Source organism: Lepeophtheirus salmonis, chromosome 11 (assembly GCF_016086655.4).
Source record: "Lepeophtheirus salmonis chromosome 11, UVic_Lsal_1.4, whole genome shotgun sequence".
Taxonomy (NCBI): Eukaryota; Metazoa; Arthropoda; class Copepoda; order Siphonostomatoida; family Caligidae; genus Lepeophtheirus; species Lepeophtheirus salmonis.
In genome coordinates, this window is record NC_052141.2 from 7,300,794 (window position 1) to 7,315,779 (window position 14,986).

General features: G+C 34.2%; 2 protein-coding genes and 2 long non-coding RNA genes across 10 annotated transcripts; 2 read left to right on the top strand and 2 right to left on the bottom strand.

Moving 5' to 3' along the window:
• Window positions 1-366: 366 nt before the first annotated feature.
• LOC121125779 (very long chain fatty acid elongase 4) lies at window positions 367-2,468 on the bottom strand. 4 transcript variants are annotated; one of them, XM_040720994.2, is made up of 2 exons: window positions 2,327-2,468; window positions 367-1,680 (listed from the first exon to the last, which is right to left on the bottom strand). In XM_040720994.2, exons 1-2 carry the CDS (start codon window positions 2,372-2,374, stop codon window positions 793-795), a joined length of 936 nt encoding a protein of 311 aa, XP_040576928.1. In that variant the 5' UTR covers window positions 2,375-2,468; the 3' UTR covers window positions 367-792. The 4 variants fall into 4 exon arrangements, with proteins under 4 accessions (XP_040576928.1, XP_040576930.1, XP_040576929.1 ...); XM_040720996.2 differs by lacking the exon at window positions 2,327-2,468 and adding an exon at window positions 2,084-2,252; XM_040720995.2 differs by lacking the exon at window positions 2,327-2,468 and adding an exon at window positions 1,991-2,252.
• Window positions 2,469-2,577: 109 nt separating this feature from the next.
• On the top strand, window positions 2,578-5,665 carry Gdi (GDP dissociation inhibitor). Of its 4 annotated transcripts, XM_040720990.2 has the most exons (3): window positions 2,578-2,715; window positions 3,226-3,730; window positions 3,800-5,665. In XM_040720990.2, exon 3 carries the CDS (start codon window positions 3,807-3,809, stop codon window positions 5,142-5,144), a length of 1,338 nt encoding a protein of 445 aa, XP_040576924.1. In that variant the 5' UTR covers window positions 2,578-2,715; window positions 3,226-3,730; window positions 3,800-3,806; the 3' UTR covers window positions 5,145-5,665. The 4 variants fall into 4 exon arrangements, with proteins under 4 accessions (XP_040576924.1, XP_040576926.1, XP_040576925.1 ...); XM_040720992.2 differs by lacking the exon at window positions 2,578-2,715 and having other exon boundaries at window positions 2,954-3,730; window positions 3,803-5,665; XM_040720991.2 differs by lacking the exon at window positions 2,578-2,715 and having other exon boundaries at window positions 3,464-3,735.
• On the bottom strand, window positions 4,222-6,285 carry LOC139906564 (uncharacterized). The gene is made up of 2 exons (XR_011782188.1): window positions 5,948-6,285; window positions 4,222-5,885 (listed from the first exon to the last, which is right to left on the bottom strand). It is a non-coding gene; the product is annotated as an uncharacterized lncRNA (long non-coding RNA).
• Window positions 6,286-10,574: 4,289 nt separating this feature from the next.
• LOC139906562 (uncharacterized) lies at window positions 10,575-12,394 on the top strand. The gene is made up of 2 exons (XR_011782182.1): window positions 10,575-11,510; window positions 11,608-12,394. It is a non-coding gene; the product is annotated as an uncharacterized lncRNA (long non-coding RNA).
• The last annotated feature ends 2,592 nt before the right edge of the window (window positions 12,395-14,986 follow it).

The following is a 14,986-nucleotide window of genomic DNA, read 5'->3' on the forward strand; positions in this document are numbered from 1 at the left end:
CATAAGTTATGGCAACAAAGGAGTAGCTCAAGAAAAAGCACGTTAAGGTCATAGAGTGTCCTAACCACTCCATCACCTTTATCAGCGGGAAAATTGACCAAATCGGCAAGGGATCCAACAATTATTTCCTGCACTGTTTATTACTACGAGTAATATGGATTCCTTATTTTATATTGAATTAATAACATTATTTGATTTTGTTTTTTTCATTTTATATATTGCTGTAGTGTAAATGCTAACATAAACATATTTTGAAATCATAAAGATTGAATATTGGCCCAGGCCAATATGAATTTGAAAATAAGTATATTTTTAAGGCTATAATCATAAGATTTCTAACAAACTGAAGAAGATAAAAGCATTCAATTATTTGTAAAATTGATAATAATTTATTATTAATTGATTCATATATTTATAGAAAATTGAAAAATGAGCATGATAAAAACAGGGGACAATTTATAAGTGGGGGAAGTTGTGTCAAAATGGCGTCCACATATTGATGACACCATAATCACGCAACTTTTCATTGATTTTATTTTACAAAAGTGGGGAAGACTGAATGGGAGGCCACTTGCCTCCCATTCAGATGCCTATGGATAAAAATTAAGTAGAGAAAAAATAAGTAAATGAACCTTCAACAACGGCAGTAACATAAGGAACTGTATTCTTCACAGATACGGAGGCAGGTATACACACTTCTTACTTATGTGAAGGAAGATGAACTAAAGTTAATATCTGAAATAGAACAAAGATGATTTCTTTGGTTGTGTCTTGTATGCGCTTAATCATTGATCAATTAAGTTTTTTCTTTCTCATATATGCTTTGTAGTAAAAATCCGAGAATAAAACCAGAAATGAGACCATGTAGACAACCATTGCATACTGCATCCATAATGGAAAAGCACATCCAATCCTTATGGCATTAATCCCCATGACCAAAGCAAAAACAAATTGAACCATTTGTATTGAAGTCAAATATTTCTTCCACCACAAGTAAGCCCGAACTTTGGGTCCACACGCGGTTAAAAAATAATAGGAATACATCAAAATATGCACAAATGAATTAAACATCGCACCCAGAAATGACGAGCCTCCCGCAACATATTTCACACCAATCCACCAGAGGCAAAACATAGTACTATGATGATATACGTGAAGAAATGTGAGCTGCGATTCTTTTTTACGTAGAATGAAAAACAATGAGTCAAAGAGCTCGAAACCCTTTGAAGCATAGTACCACCAGAGAGCAGATGCAATTCGAATTGCTTTTGGATCATTAGAGTAATCAACAGGCTCACATTCCCAATTATAGGTTAATTGTGTTGACGTTAAAAATAACTCGGCGCCAATGTAGACATTAAGTGTTGTAATAAGAAGGTTATACAAGAGAACGAAAGAATTAATGCTCCATGGTTTCTTATTAGACATCCATTTTGGCCCAAAGTAACAAATAGCCAGATACAAAAAGGCAATGATGAGTGTAATGCGAGGAGAAGACATAAGGGGCCAATCCTGGACTCGAGGATCTCCAATAGACATTAAGTATTCGTACTTTTCTTTGGCAAACATGATATTTTTGTAGTGATGATCCATGCGAGTAAAATTAACAACGACGGGAATTGCATTCTCGTACATGGTTGCCCAACTCATTTCTATATATTTTTTGTTCTGGTTAAGGTTCTAGAATATATGTAAAAAGGAAGAAAATTGGATTAGTTGCATTGATTATATTTTTAAAAATGGGTTATCATCAAGTTTCAGCAATGTTTTTGATAGTTCTATTCTCTGTATTCAGCAATTTAGAGGAGTCTTGTTTTTTGATACAAAATCATATTTGTATATTAATTAATATACACGGATATTGATATTTACATTAGTATATAATTTTCCCAATATGATAAAAACTTTATCAGTAACCCACAAAAATAGAATCTGGCACAAGAAGTTCGTTCATTGATTGAAAAGTAATAATTATAATAATATAACTTACAATATCAAATTAATAGTTCATGAGTTTTCCGCTAAAAAGCAAGAAGTACCTACTCATAAAAAACAAGTACAAATTGTTAAAGATAAAAATTACCAATCGCCAATAATATATTCAAGAGTATTCGTTCCCTTCAGATTCACTCTATCCTTGCATTTTACAATTTACTATACAAATATCATTTGATTATGTATGTTGTATTATGTATATATAAAAGCGGCTTTCAAATATTAATCGATATTTATGACGTCACAGGGGTTCACTTAGTGTCTAGCTAGCTAGAGGATCGATAGACTTTAGCTGTCTATGATATAAAAAGGGAATACTATAATATATTACTTGGAGAATGACTTGTAATGAATAATGGACATAAGTAGTTATGTACATAAGGATATATTTTAATTATATACACCCTTTGGTCCTCTCATATTAAGCAGAATGCAGAAATATGTCATTCACCCCTCTCTGACGTCAGAGTGTTTCATCCGGCTATTAAATACACACTAAAGGGACTTCATAGATTTTGCTTATCATTGGCATTGAATTTACTCCTCCCTAAGTCATATCATAACTCCCCTAATATGACTCCATAACTTTTGAGGATTATATATATATATATATATATCATATCGACCTCCAACGTGGATCCATTGTAAATATAAAGTAAAAGCCACGTAAGACTCCAATGGACTGTGAACATGTGGTTCGCCACGCCTTAAAACTTAAATGTAAGATGACATCAGTAAATTTAATTTCTACAAAGGCCTACCAATAGATTTTATATAATATACTAATGCATAATAGGACAATCCTTAATTCATCTAGTTGTTCCTAAAATATAAGTACCTATAAGAACTTTCCGTTCTTATGCGTCGGTACTGCCTCAAAACAACTGCAATATCTGCTTGTTTAATATATAAATATCTCTAATTGAAGCCTGGAAGAAGTAAAGAGCCTGGAAGTAGTCAGTCATAAAAGATAATAGAACATAAATATAATATGCAGTTTTGATGAGGAGGGAATGAGTATGCGTATTTGAGAGGTAGAAGAGAGAGAGAGAGAGAGAAAGAAGTGAGGGCAGAGACAGTAAAGATTTAAAATAAAGTATGGAAACAAGGATCACATGATCCATATTTGTACAAAGTAGTGATCCTAGCGACAACTTTTTTTGTCCGCTAGGAGATTTGAATATTACTGCATAACTAAGGATAATGTATTCATGAATAATTTACCCTTAGAACTGGTTGTACAAGGTAAATTCTGCGAGGAAAAGAAAAAGTTGCATACGGCATAAGGGAATTGGATGAAGTGACGTCATCCGTGGTATAATAAAAGCGACATCTGCCGTGGGAAACAGATGTCTTCAAGACGATGTAAGGACTCAAGCTAGCAGGCGCGTTTCTGACTTGATTTTAAAGCTTTATGGAGGTGGCAGTAGAGGAGAGGAGAAAGCCCTAGGCTGGGAAGGCCTGGAAGTAGAGGTGGATAGGAAGAGAGGAGAAGTGTGTGTAAAAGACGAAAAGGGGAGAAGAAGAAGTGGCAAGTGGATTTCGTCTTTTTTCCTCGTCTCATCTCATCTCTGAGTCAGTCCCTCCCGTGGAAGAAATTGGTAGTAGTTGTTGTTGAGATTCTGGTCATTGTCTCGTCTGTTGGGATATTTGAGATCCTATTGTATCAATCATCGTGATCCTTGTGGAGTGTTGGACTTGTAGGCGTGGTCGTGAAGTGTTGAAGTAATAAAAGGTAAGGTGAGAGAGAGAGAGAGAGACTCTTAACTTGGACTTGATGCTTGATTTCTTTTGTATTTGATAGCAGCATCATGGATGAGGAATATGACTGCATTGTTCTTGGGACTGGATTGACGGAATGTGTTCTTTCTGGGATGTTGTCCGTCTCTGGGAAGAAAGTGCTCCATATGGACCGGAACAGATATTACGGAGGCGAATCCGCTTCCATCACTCCCTTAGAAGAGCTCTTTACCCGTTTCAACCTCCCCACCCCGGATGAGTCGTTTGGGCGCGGAAGAGACTGGAACGTGGATTTGATTCCCAAATTCATAATGGCGAATGGGCAATTAGTGAAACTGTTGATCCACACGGGAGTGACTCGTTACCTGGAGTTCAAGTCCATCGAGGGCTCTTATGTGATGGGCAAGTCCGGAAGGATCTCGAAGGTGCCTGCCGACGAGAAAGAGGCTCTTGCAACGGACCTCATGGGCATTTTTGAAAAGAGACGCTTCAAGAATTTCCTCATTTTTGTTCAAGACTTTGATGAAAACGAGCCCAAGACCTGGAAAGACATTGATCCTAAACGTATGATGATGGATGAAGTCTATAAAAAGTTTGGACTTGATGCCAATACATCGGACTTTGTGGGGCACGCCTTGGCCCTTTATAGAGATGATGAGTATCTCAAAAGACCCTGCATTGAGACAATCAAGAAAATTAAGCTATATTCGGACTCTTTGGCGCGGTATGGCAAGAGTCCCTACCTTTACCCTCTCTATGGTCTGGGGGAACTCCCTCAAGGTTTTGCCCGCTTGAGTGCTATTTACGGGGGTACTTACATGCTGGATAAACCCATCGATGAGTTGGTGTTTGAAGGCGGGAAAGTTGTTGGGGTACGCAGCGGTGATGAAACGGCCAAGTGCAAGCAAGTCTATTGCGATCCTTCTTATGCACCTAACTTGGTGAAGAAGGCAGGAAAGGTTGTTCGTGTTATTTGCTTACTGGATCATCCCATCCCTAACACAAAAGACGCTCTCTCTACTCAAATCATTATCCCACAGAAACAAGTCAATCGTCATTCGGATATTTATGTCACTATGGTCAGTTATACGCATCAGGTTGCTGCCAAACAATGGTTTGTCGCCATGGTTTCCACTAATGTGGAAACAGACAATCCGGAAAGAGAAGTAGCTCCTGGAATATCCCTCTTAGGAAATATTAAGCAGAAGTTTGTTGAAATATCGGATTCATACGAACCTGTGAATGACGGAAGGGATAATCATGTCTTAATTTCCAAGTCCTATGATGCTACATCCCACTTCGAGACCACATGCACGGATGTATTGGATATCTTTAAGAGAGGAACAGGGGAGGAATTTGATTTCTCCAAGGTCAAACATACCCTTGATGAAGAACAGGATGATAACTAAGTTACTTTAACTTTCCTCCATCTCTAAAATATATATTTTTTTTTTTGTCTCAAGTTTATTTTTCATTGTAACTATTGCTGGTTAATTATACTATTTTCTTTTCTTCCTGCGTTGATATAAATGGCCAAAAAACACGACAGATTGTTTTTAATTTATTTAATCATTCCAAAGCAAGCGGGAGGGATAATAATATTTTTGAATTTATATTAAAAAAATTGTTTACCCATGGAATTAATTTTTTTGTTTTTTTTTTCTGCTTAATGGTGTCATTGTTATTCGATTAAAACTTCTTTTTTTATGATCATCTTCTGGGAAAAGGGAATACTTTTTACCCAAATCATTGCACTTTACACAAGCCGCTCTAAATTATCTTAACGAAACAATGAAATATCATGTATTCAAAATGTATTTAAGATACTTATTTGTAATAATATAAATATGCACCCTTCTTAAAACCAGAGTTTAAGATTTATTTTTTTTCTTTTTTAAGTTTTCTGAAATACATAAATTATTTAAACCAATGATATTGCCAGGCTCTAAACTTCTCATTATTACGCACTCAAATAAGCGTTCAATTACTTCATATTTAAAATCCAATTAGATATACTCTGAGTAGAACGTTCGAATACGTAAGTGTTAAATTAGTGCATGACATTTAGAAGTGGTGAAGGGTGGTTAAACTTACAGGGTGATGAATAAGTTCCTGAAGATATGTTTTGATCTATAAATGTATTAGTTAGCCTATGACAATGATCAAATTTTAGTATAAATTTAGCAGAAAAACTTTTTTTTAGAATAGCCACCTTTGCCCGGATTACATGGCGGAGACGAAGAGGCAGGACAAACAGTGCAGATGTCTTTGGTGGGTGGCGTAAGGCCTGTGCTGAAGGATGGATCACACAGAAAAGTCTATGATGTTCAGGTCAGGTCTGCTATGAGGGCATATATTATTTCCCCAAAAGCCCTTAAAATTTGCTTGTCACCAGTCTTGCACACTTTTTGCAGTGGAAGAGTCGTAGCTGAAACTGTAAGGGGCATCACTAATGCTAGGGAAGTATCTTGTCAATGAACATGGTCTTGAAGACGTGTTGGTTGATGTCTACACATTCCTCAATGAAAAGGAGCGGCATTTTTATCCGGTTTTGAGTTAATACCGGCTCAGCCTACGATACAGGATGATTCTAACACCTAGTGATGCAGTGGTGCTCCTAAGGGATGCTCTTAATGGTCATGCTAAGAACATAGTCATTTTGCCATTGTGGATATCCTCAACGGAAAACAAATTCGTACGTGCTGCCTCTTCGTCTCTGCTTTGTAATCCGGGCAATGGGTGGTTATTTCGAAAAAAAAGTTGTAGTTTTTTTAAAATAATTGTATTACAATTTCATCATTTCACTAAACTTATTCTTCATCTTGTATACTATAATCCATCATGAAACCTTGACTTATCGTTTTTAGGAAGAATCACAACTCTATTGTAGGTGTTGAACTCGCCTTGAAAGGATTTATGACTCAATTATTTAATTTTATGTGATAACGTAAATATTTGGAGGTTTAAAAAAATACGATTGATAAAGTTTGAACCATTGCGCTATATACTTATAGTTAGTTAAATGAAAAAAAATAGTTTTAATATCGTTCGGGTAATATCACTCTTAACAGCTTTTAAATTAAATTAAATGACTACCATAAGTTTTTTTTTTTTTAATTTTTATTACCGTTAGACTGATATACAGTTTTATAAATCAGAAAAGTTTAATTTTTTTTTTTTTTTCATAATAAATATACATCTAAAGTTTTGTTTTGCACAGTTTTCAAAATCATATCATATAGGTAGTATATGTGACGTCCCTCATTGTCAATATACTTAATATACAGAACCTCTATTTTTTTTAACTGGTGATTTTGTCATTTTTTTATAATAGCTGTTCATTAAAAGCTTTTATATGGATAACTACGTTATACAAAGCGATGCATAATTTAATTGGTAACATATCTTATTTTATAATTGTGGATGATCAGTCAAATAAGTAATTAGTGAATCTCGATTTTGTCAAGGTCTTAAATATGTTGGATTTTCGAAAATGAATCCGATTTCAATTGATAGATTTGGACAGACTGCATCAATTTATAATTTTTGCCTGACACCGGATCTTATCTAATTTTTTCAAATTTCAAACTATGGAAATGAACGGAAAAAATCGTTTTTCGTACATTAGAAATTGAAGCAATGAACTAATATTTAAAAATCTTGGCAATAAAAATTCAAGAGCTAAATTACAATTAGTTTAATTTAATAAAATATCATGTCAAACCATTTTTTGGCAATATTTACTTTAGACGGCACACGCAAAATAATATATTGGCTTAATAACTAATTACGAATCATTACTGAAATTTCCTCTACAAGAGTTGAAGAACATTGGCGACTATTGTATACTAACTCAAAGAAGAAAACTTTAATAAAAATTCAAATATTTGTTAAATATCAAGAAATATGAAATCCTTGTGAAAAAAAAAAATTAACTGTTACAACTCTAAAATTAAATTTTAAGAATTACTAATGAATTCTTTCGTATTTATTATTTAATCATTAAATCTCAGATAATCTGCTACATTGGGATACTACTTATTAGTAGCAAAAATATATATTTGTATTTAAATCGCTGTTGCTCTAGTCTTCAAATGACCTCTGAGGTTTTTCTTTTATATAATTAACTCTTACTAAATATTCATTGCAATTTATTTTTATTTCACATAAATAACTTTTCATTTTATTTAATAAAATTTGTCTATATAGGTACAGCTAACCCTCCATCTAACGGACTCATAAAGGGAAAATGGTGTCTGTTAGAGCCAATAGTCCGTTACAGCGAGGCAGTGCGTAGCATTTGTAGTGATAAAAATCGTGTGTATTTTGGGGGTGTTAAAAAAAGAAACTGAAATCCACATGGTAACCCTGGAAATTTGAAAAATGTTTTGGAGGGAAGCAGCTTAGCCATCATGATGTTAAAATTAGATCAGCTAAAAATAACTGTGAGAAGGGAGGAGGGGGAGAAGGAAATAAACAAGGACATTGGCAAGAGCATATTCGATGTCGATCCTCAATTCAACTCAAAGCCCAGCAAGGAATTACAATTATAACTCTGCAACAAATCCTCAAGGTTTCTTTTATGAGCATACACGAATGTTCAATCCGGTTTTCTATATAATTGAATGTAGTTGAAAAGGAAGTTCAATAATAATGACAACAGCCGAGGAAAAGAAAATTCATTCTTCAGCTAGATTACCAATTCCTAAAAAGTGGGCCAGCTCAAATCTTGCATTTGGCCCCAATAATGCTGAGAATGTTTCCTTATGTTGTGTCTTGACGAAGGTGAGGAGACACAAACTATTTAAACCAAGGAATCCAGGATGACCGAGATAAATGGGGAGAGGAAAGACGTAGAGGAATAAAACAAAGGTGTTCTAATAGGAACAATTATATTCTTATTAATACAAAAACCTACTCTGATACATACATAAAATACACGATTATTTATACTTCAAACGAGGTAAGAGACTGTACTTTACTCATATATATACATACAAGAAAATAAGAGAACAAGGTGGAAGGAAATACGAATACATTACACCTTACATATTTCTTCTCGTACGTTTTTTCTTTGTTCCGAAAGGCTTGTGTATTCTTCCGAAGCGACCTCCAAAACAAAGCGAGTTTGTCAGTGTTATAAACTTGATTTAAATTCCAGTCTTTTATCTTAATTAATTCATTATATTTAAGGATATACTTGGGTGCTATCAACAAATCGCCCATGCGGCCAAGTAGATAATTTTTTTGTACCAGATGTTGTATATTGCATCCGAAATCCGTTGCATCGAGGTGCGTTAGATCAAGGTTTAACCGTATTTTCTCTCAAAAAAGTCATAAAAGAGATTATCAAGCTTAAAGTCATCAAAATTATCACTTATTTTATTTATGGAAGTAAATTTTGATATATATCAATCCAATCCTTTGGCTGTGATACGCTAACCCAACAGCCAGATCGGCAGAAAGTTTCATTTCTTTGGACGTTAATATCCTTCTTTTAGAATGCTAAATGAAATAGTTGACATCTTAATGCAGGGGTTCTCAATAGTTTCTGGTTGTTAGCCAAAATGAGATGAAGAGATCAATTTGCAGGCCACATTAATGAAACCTGGGATTTGATATTAATAAGACAGTAAATAATTAAACATAATAAAAGTAATTGACCTTTGAATATATTTATTTATACATACCATCATTCTAATTACTGTAATTTGAAAGATGCCAAACAGAAAGAAATAGACCGATCTGGTTGAGAGGTGTTGTGTGTTCTTCCAAGAGATACGAATAACCCATCTTTCAGACTTTGCACGGAATTTTCAAACGACCCTCGGTATGTATGAAAAACAGTCACAGGGTGCACCACATATAGTGTTCCTTGGATTATATCATAAACATATTTTGATCTAAGAAATAAACATTTTACAAATATGAAGGAGAACTGTTCCTGTTTGTTTTTGTTATGGCTCTATGATATATATCATGATTCATATGCAGTGTTGAAAATCCTGTGTACAATCGGCATGCTGCAAAAGAAACCGAAAATCTACCTGGTTACCATGACAATTTGAAAAAGGTTTAGGAGGAGAGAAATAATAATACTTATGACGTTTCATTAGATAAGCTACAATCAGCTTTGACAAGGGAGGAAGGAAAAAAAGGAAATAAACAAGTATATTTGCTAGAATTACTCCGATGTCGATCCCCATTTCTACTCTGAGTCCACCAAGAACTTACATTAAAATTATAACAACAAACCCTCATGTTACACTCCGTCCTTTAGAAGCACTCAAAAATGTTCAATTAGGTTTTAAATTTATTTGAAACTATTTAGGATAGGAAGTTCACTACTCAGGAATTAAATAATAATGATAACGGCTAAGGAAAAGAAAATTCATTCTTCAGATTACAAATTCCACAAAAAAAACGTACCAACTAAATAAATTACAGGATTTACATCACTAGGACTGATTGCCTTATCAGTATTGTTAGGTCGGCCTGGACTGAGTGAACGGTACCGACTATCCATAGGTCGTCTAAACTGAGTGAGTCAATGGACCGTGGTCTGGACCGATAAAAATTAGAAAAAGAAAACATATGACGTCACACACTTTTTTTGAAATAATATATATCAATTATGATAATTCATTTCGTTGCTATTTCCAAAAAAGGCATTCCTATGTCTCCGTAGGCTGTTTCTATAGTTTCAAAAGCTTTAGTCTACGTCTTTAGTCCACAAACTGATGTAGGACCAAGCAAGGACTCCTGTAAGAAGGACCGGGCACGCGCTAACATGAATTCGAATACGCGTGCAACATGGGTCTATTGAAAAAAACAACAACAATGCAACGTGTTTGGTAAGATAATAAGTAATAACTAATAACTACTAGTTACTTTGTGGGCAACATCTTTTTTGTGTTTTGTAATTCCAATCATGCCCCCTAAGTGTTGTGCTCCAGGGTGTAGAACGGGCTATAACAAGAGCCACAACAGTCTGGTGTGACGATCCACCTGAGGCTAAACAAAGAGAGAAACCCCGGATTTCATACCGCCTGGCTGAGAGCCATTCCAAGAGAAACAGATCTGAAGAAGACAGATTATGCACCATTCAAACGTACAAAGCTGTGCTCCCTGCATTTAAACGACTCTGATTTCATCTGTGAGTCAAAAAAGAAGTCAGACCCTTGGCAAGGCTCTAAAGAAGAGGTAAGACAGCTGCTCATTTTTGATGTGTTCTGTACGGATTGCATTGAACCCTACAAACCTGGGGAAGATCAATGTGAAATTGACTGATGATGTGTCTCACAAATCATCAATTGGAATACTTAAGTACTACTCCAAAGAAGACAACCGACCGGCGTTTAAAGACACATCCGAATTTTCAGAGTTTGTCAGAACTATGTGGAATATCCTAAACGTCAAGACACCTGGAGTTGGCTACGAAAAGAGAGATGAGCTTCGCGAACCAATCTCTGAGAAGAACAAACTTTGCCTATCTTTCTTGGGAAATTTTGTCGACTTTCTCATCGACTGGCAAAACAGTAAAGCACCTGGCCTCACAGCATAAACTTTCCTAGCAACAAAGCAGGCGTGCCTTGGTGCAGCAGATCTGGCTGATTATTGTCTCCTATGTACCATCGGCATGCTCCAGTCTGATCCCATTGAAAGAAGTTTGGGCTGGTACAGACAACTAAGTGAAGGTATCTACTACATCAACGTGAGACAGATCCTGGAAGCAGAGAAAAAGATTCGTATTCTGAGTCTTTTCAAATTCTCAGGTAAATAAGATATTTGTTAATAGTTCTTTATTTAGGTATTACTTATTTTTACAATATAATAATATCATTACAATATTTTACTATTTTAAATTTTCAGGTATGACTACTTCAGAAATTAAAGCTCTACTGGATGAAGACCTGGTAAAAGCTGAGCTCATTTTGACTATCTAGCAGCCAGATAACCTCCAGGAACTAGTTTCCAAGGGAGAGAGTAATGCTCTCTACTTTGTTGCCGGGTATATTGGTTTTTCGATGAAGAAGAAGTTCAGCTGTACATCATGCCAATAGTTAATGAGACACACCTCCGGACTCAATAACCTTATATAGCCTAACTAATCAGCATGTAGACCTAAAAGAATTCATCGACATAATGAGCAGAGGGGGGTTATCGACTCAATCCGACCATCTCTACCTCTCCTGTCTTTATGCTCAATCCATGTTCTCTTACATCAAAGCTACTCCTAAAGAGATAAACAGTTTACTTGGCACCCCAAATCCTAAAACTTCATTTGTTGCCACTTTCATTGACAGGATGCAGTACAGTTTAATCTCTGACATTATCGCCGTTGTGGGAGTGAAGTGCGAGGAAGGACACTCCTGGTCAGCTTTTCTTCAAAGAATTTCATTCGCTTTGTTTAATGTCATGGGTAAAAATTTAAGTGCTAAACTGAATGATGACATCCGATTTTTAACAAAAAAGTGAATGCAGCTAAGAATTCAGAAGCTAATAGAAAAAAAGCTAAATTTCAATCAAAATCTTCTGACTTGTAGACTTGGACCAACTTTGTACTTTTTGATTGTGCCTTTTCATTTTTATATGTTTGTAATGCTTATTTTGATTAAAATACTAATAAAATACCACTCTGAGCTACTAACATTTTGAACTCTTGCAGCATCATTACATTTTTTCAATAAGTCCAATTGCTTTCGAATCTCTTCTGTAGAGCAACCATGCATTTACTAAAGATACATCAATGAAGTGAAATATTAATTTATGGTAATATTTCTTTGATCTAGTGTGGATCCTGTACAGAGCAATAAGTGAATCCATCAAGTCCACCCCTCCCATAAATTTATTATACACTTTCACTATTGCAGGACATGGTATCATTGTGATTTCCCTCTTCTTTTTGTCAAATCTTTTACATTCTTCCAGTGGTAGAGCAGAAGAAAAGGTGGACAATAGATTGACACATTTGTTGTCTAGCCACTTTACAGCTCTTACTCCAACACCATCAACCAATGTACTGACCTCTTCATGAGTCCTTTCTTCATTAATCATTAGTTCTTTGTCAGTATGAAAAGGAACGCCAGACGTTATAGCCTATAGGGTTAAAGAGAGACATTCCATATAGAATTAATAAAGACCCATATTGGAAAGGCGTGAGCGCAGTGTCCTGTCCTGCTTACAGGGGGTCCTTGGACCAAGTAACGTGACTAGGCTTTTAATACTGATTCATTTTTTGGACCGACAGATTGAATCGATCACGTGATCCATCTGTTTTTCAGTCCTACGGTCCTAGCTATATTTTAATTTTCTTCACTCATATCTAGGATTGGAGAAAACAAGAAATAAGAAAATAATTAATGATATAGAAAGAAATACATAGAGGCAACTAGGTGCGCAAAAGAGTGAGAAATATATTCCAGCTGACAGTGAAGGTCAAAGAAATGACGTCACATTTTTTTTTGTATAATATATATCTTAGTATTATATAGCAGGGCTGCGGGGTCGGTGCCTTTTTGGGCTGAGTCGTAGTCCGAAATTGAGTCGGAAAATTTGTACCGACTCCGGCTACAAAAATTATTATAATTTTATGTAAATAAAAGCCACCAGTCATGCTAGCTCATTACTTAGTCTTGTGAATCCTCAATGTCATCAGAGTAAAAAGTAATGGTACAATGAGAGGTTGTTTTATTATTCTTGTTACTCAGTTACGATTAGTGATTACATATATTATGTTCAGAAAACTTATGCATGTATTAGCAATCGATAGATTGTGATCCATTTCATCCGTTGATTGTTGTTCATCTTGTTAAAATCTTCTATTCCAAATATCTTTTTTTTGATACCTGGGGCAATTATTTACTACATATAACTAATAAGTTATTGGTTATATATTCGTAATTAGTTATTATTAATAAATATAGTGACTAAAAAGGAAGGAAGAGACAAGATGGTTGAAATAAAAAGAAAAAACCTATGTATATGAATTATGTTCAGGATTCACGTAACCTCGATCAAAAAATATAGAGCTTCATAGGGGATTAAGGTTATTTATTTTTATTTTAAAATAACTTCTATAATTTTTTAGAGCATCATTATGAACTATGGCTTTAATTAATATATTTACATATAAACTTTGATTTATTATTATAGGTAAAAAAAAGAAATACTTACAATTTATTTATTCAGTTAATATAGAGAGGTAACTTTAGCTAAATCTAATGAAATTTTAATAACTTTTTCTATAAGAATAAAAATCTAGTTTTTATTTCCTTTTAGTAATAATTATAATAGTATACATTGGCACAACTTTCTTTTTAAAGTAGAGAAATATAGCTCCTAAAAGTATCATGACTATCATGATGTAATTTCATAATAACCATGGATTTTTGTAATTTTTCGTAAACATGTCTGGATTTTTGTAATTTTTTCCGAAAAATCTTATTTTTGATTTCTTTTTTCAACAAATTAAACATTTTAAATTTAATTTTGAAATTTTTTTTTACAAAATTTTAATTTTTGGATTTTTTGTCAAAAAATTCCAATGTGAAAACATTTATTTAAATACTCCCAAGCATTACAATTAAGTATTTTTGAATTATAACTAAGACATAGTTTGAGATTCGACCCTGGTTTCACTCCCAAAATTGGTAAAATATCAAGTATCTCATTCTTATTAGTAATACATGTTTTCTAAACCAAAGTTTTATATAGACTTCAAACTTGAAGTCAGAAATACAAAATATGCAATGGCTTTTTAGATATACTCATTTTTGTAAGGGTATGTCTAAGAAACAAAAATATCTCTTCAGCCTTTTCAAGTTCTAGAAATGAATCAATTAGTCAAATACTTGTGGTTTTGAGAGTGTGTAGTTGTTTTGTAACAAATAGGACCTTGATATAGTCAACATTTCTAATAAAATGATATGTAAATCAAGCCTGTAGTCCTTTTTTATCAGTAGATATGGCTACTACAAACCAGGAATTTATCTAAAAGTGTGAATTTTCAATTCTGCTTTGTCACTCGAGAGATATTTAGTAAACGCCCATTGAACAAAAGTTATGGAAGAAACAACGAAACAAATAGTTTTATTTTTAAGTCCTGTCCACCATCTATCATTTGAACATAAATAATAGTTTGTTTAATGTACATTGTAGATTCTATATGTCTACAAAATTGGAATTTAAAATTTTTGTCACGCAAATACCGTCATTTTTCGGGGAAAGTTGTCACAAATTCAAATTTCTT

Coding starts and splice junctions, on each gene's coding strand:
- Gdi (XM_040720990.2), top strand. CDS start 3,807: ATGGATGAGGAATATGACTGCATTGTTCTTGGGACTGGATTGACGGAA.
- LOC121125779 (XM_040720994.2), bottom strand. CDS start 2,374: ATGTACATAACTACTTATGTCCATTATTCATTACAAGTCATTCTCCAA. Junction 1,681..2,326: donor CATTACAAGTCATTCTCCAA/GTAATATATTAT, acceptor CATATATTCTAG/AACCTTAACCAGAACAAAAA.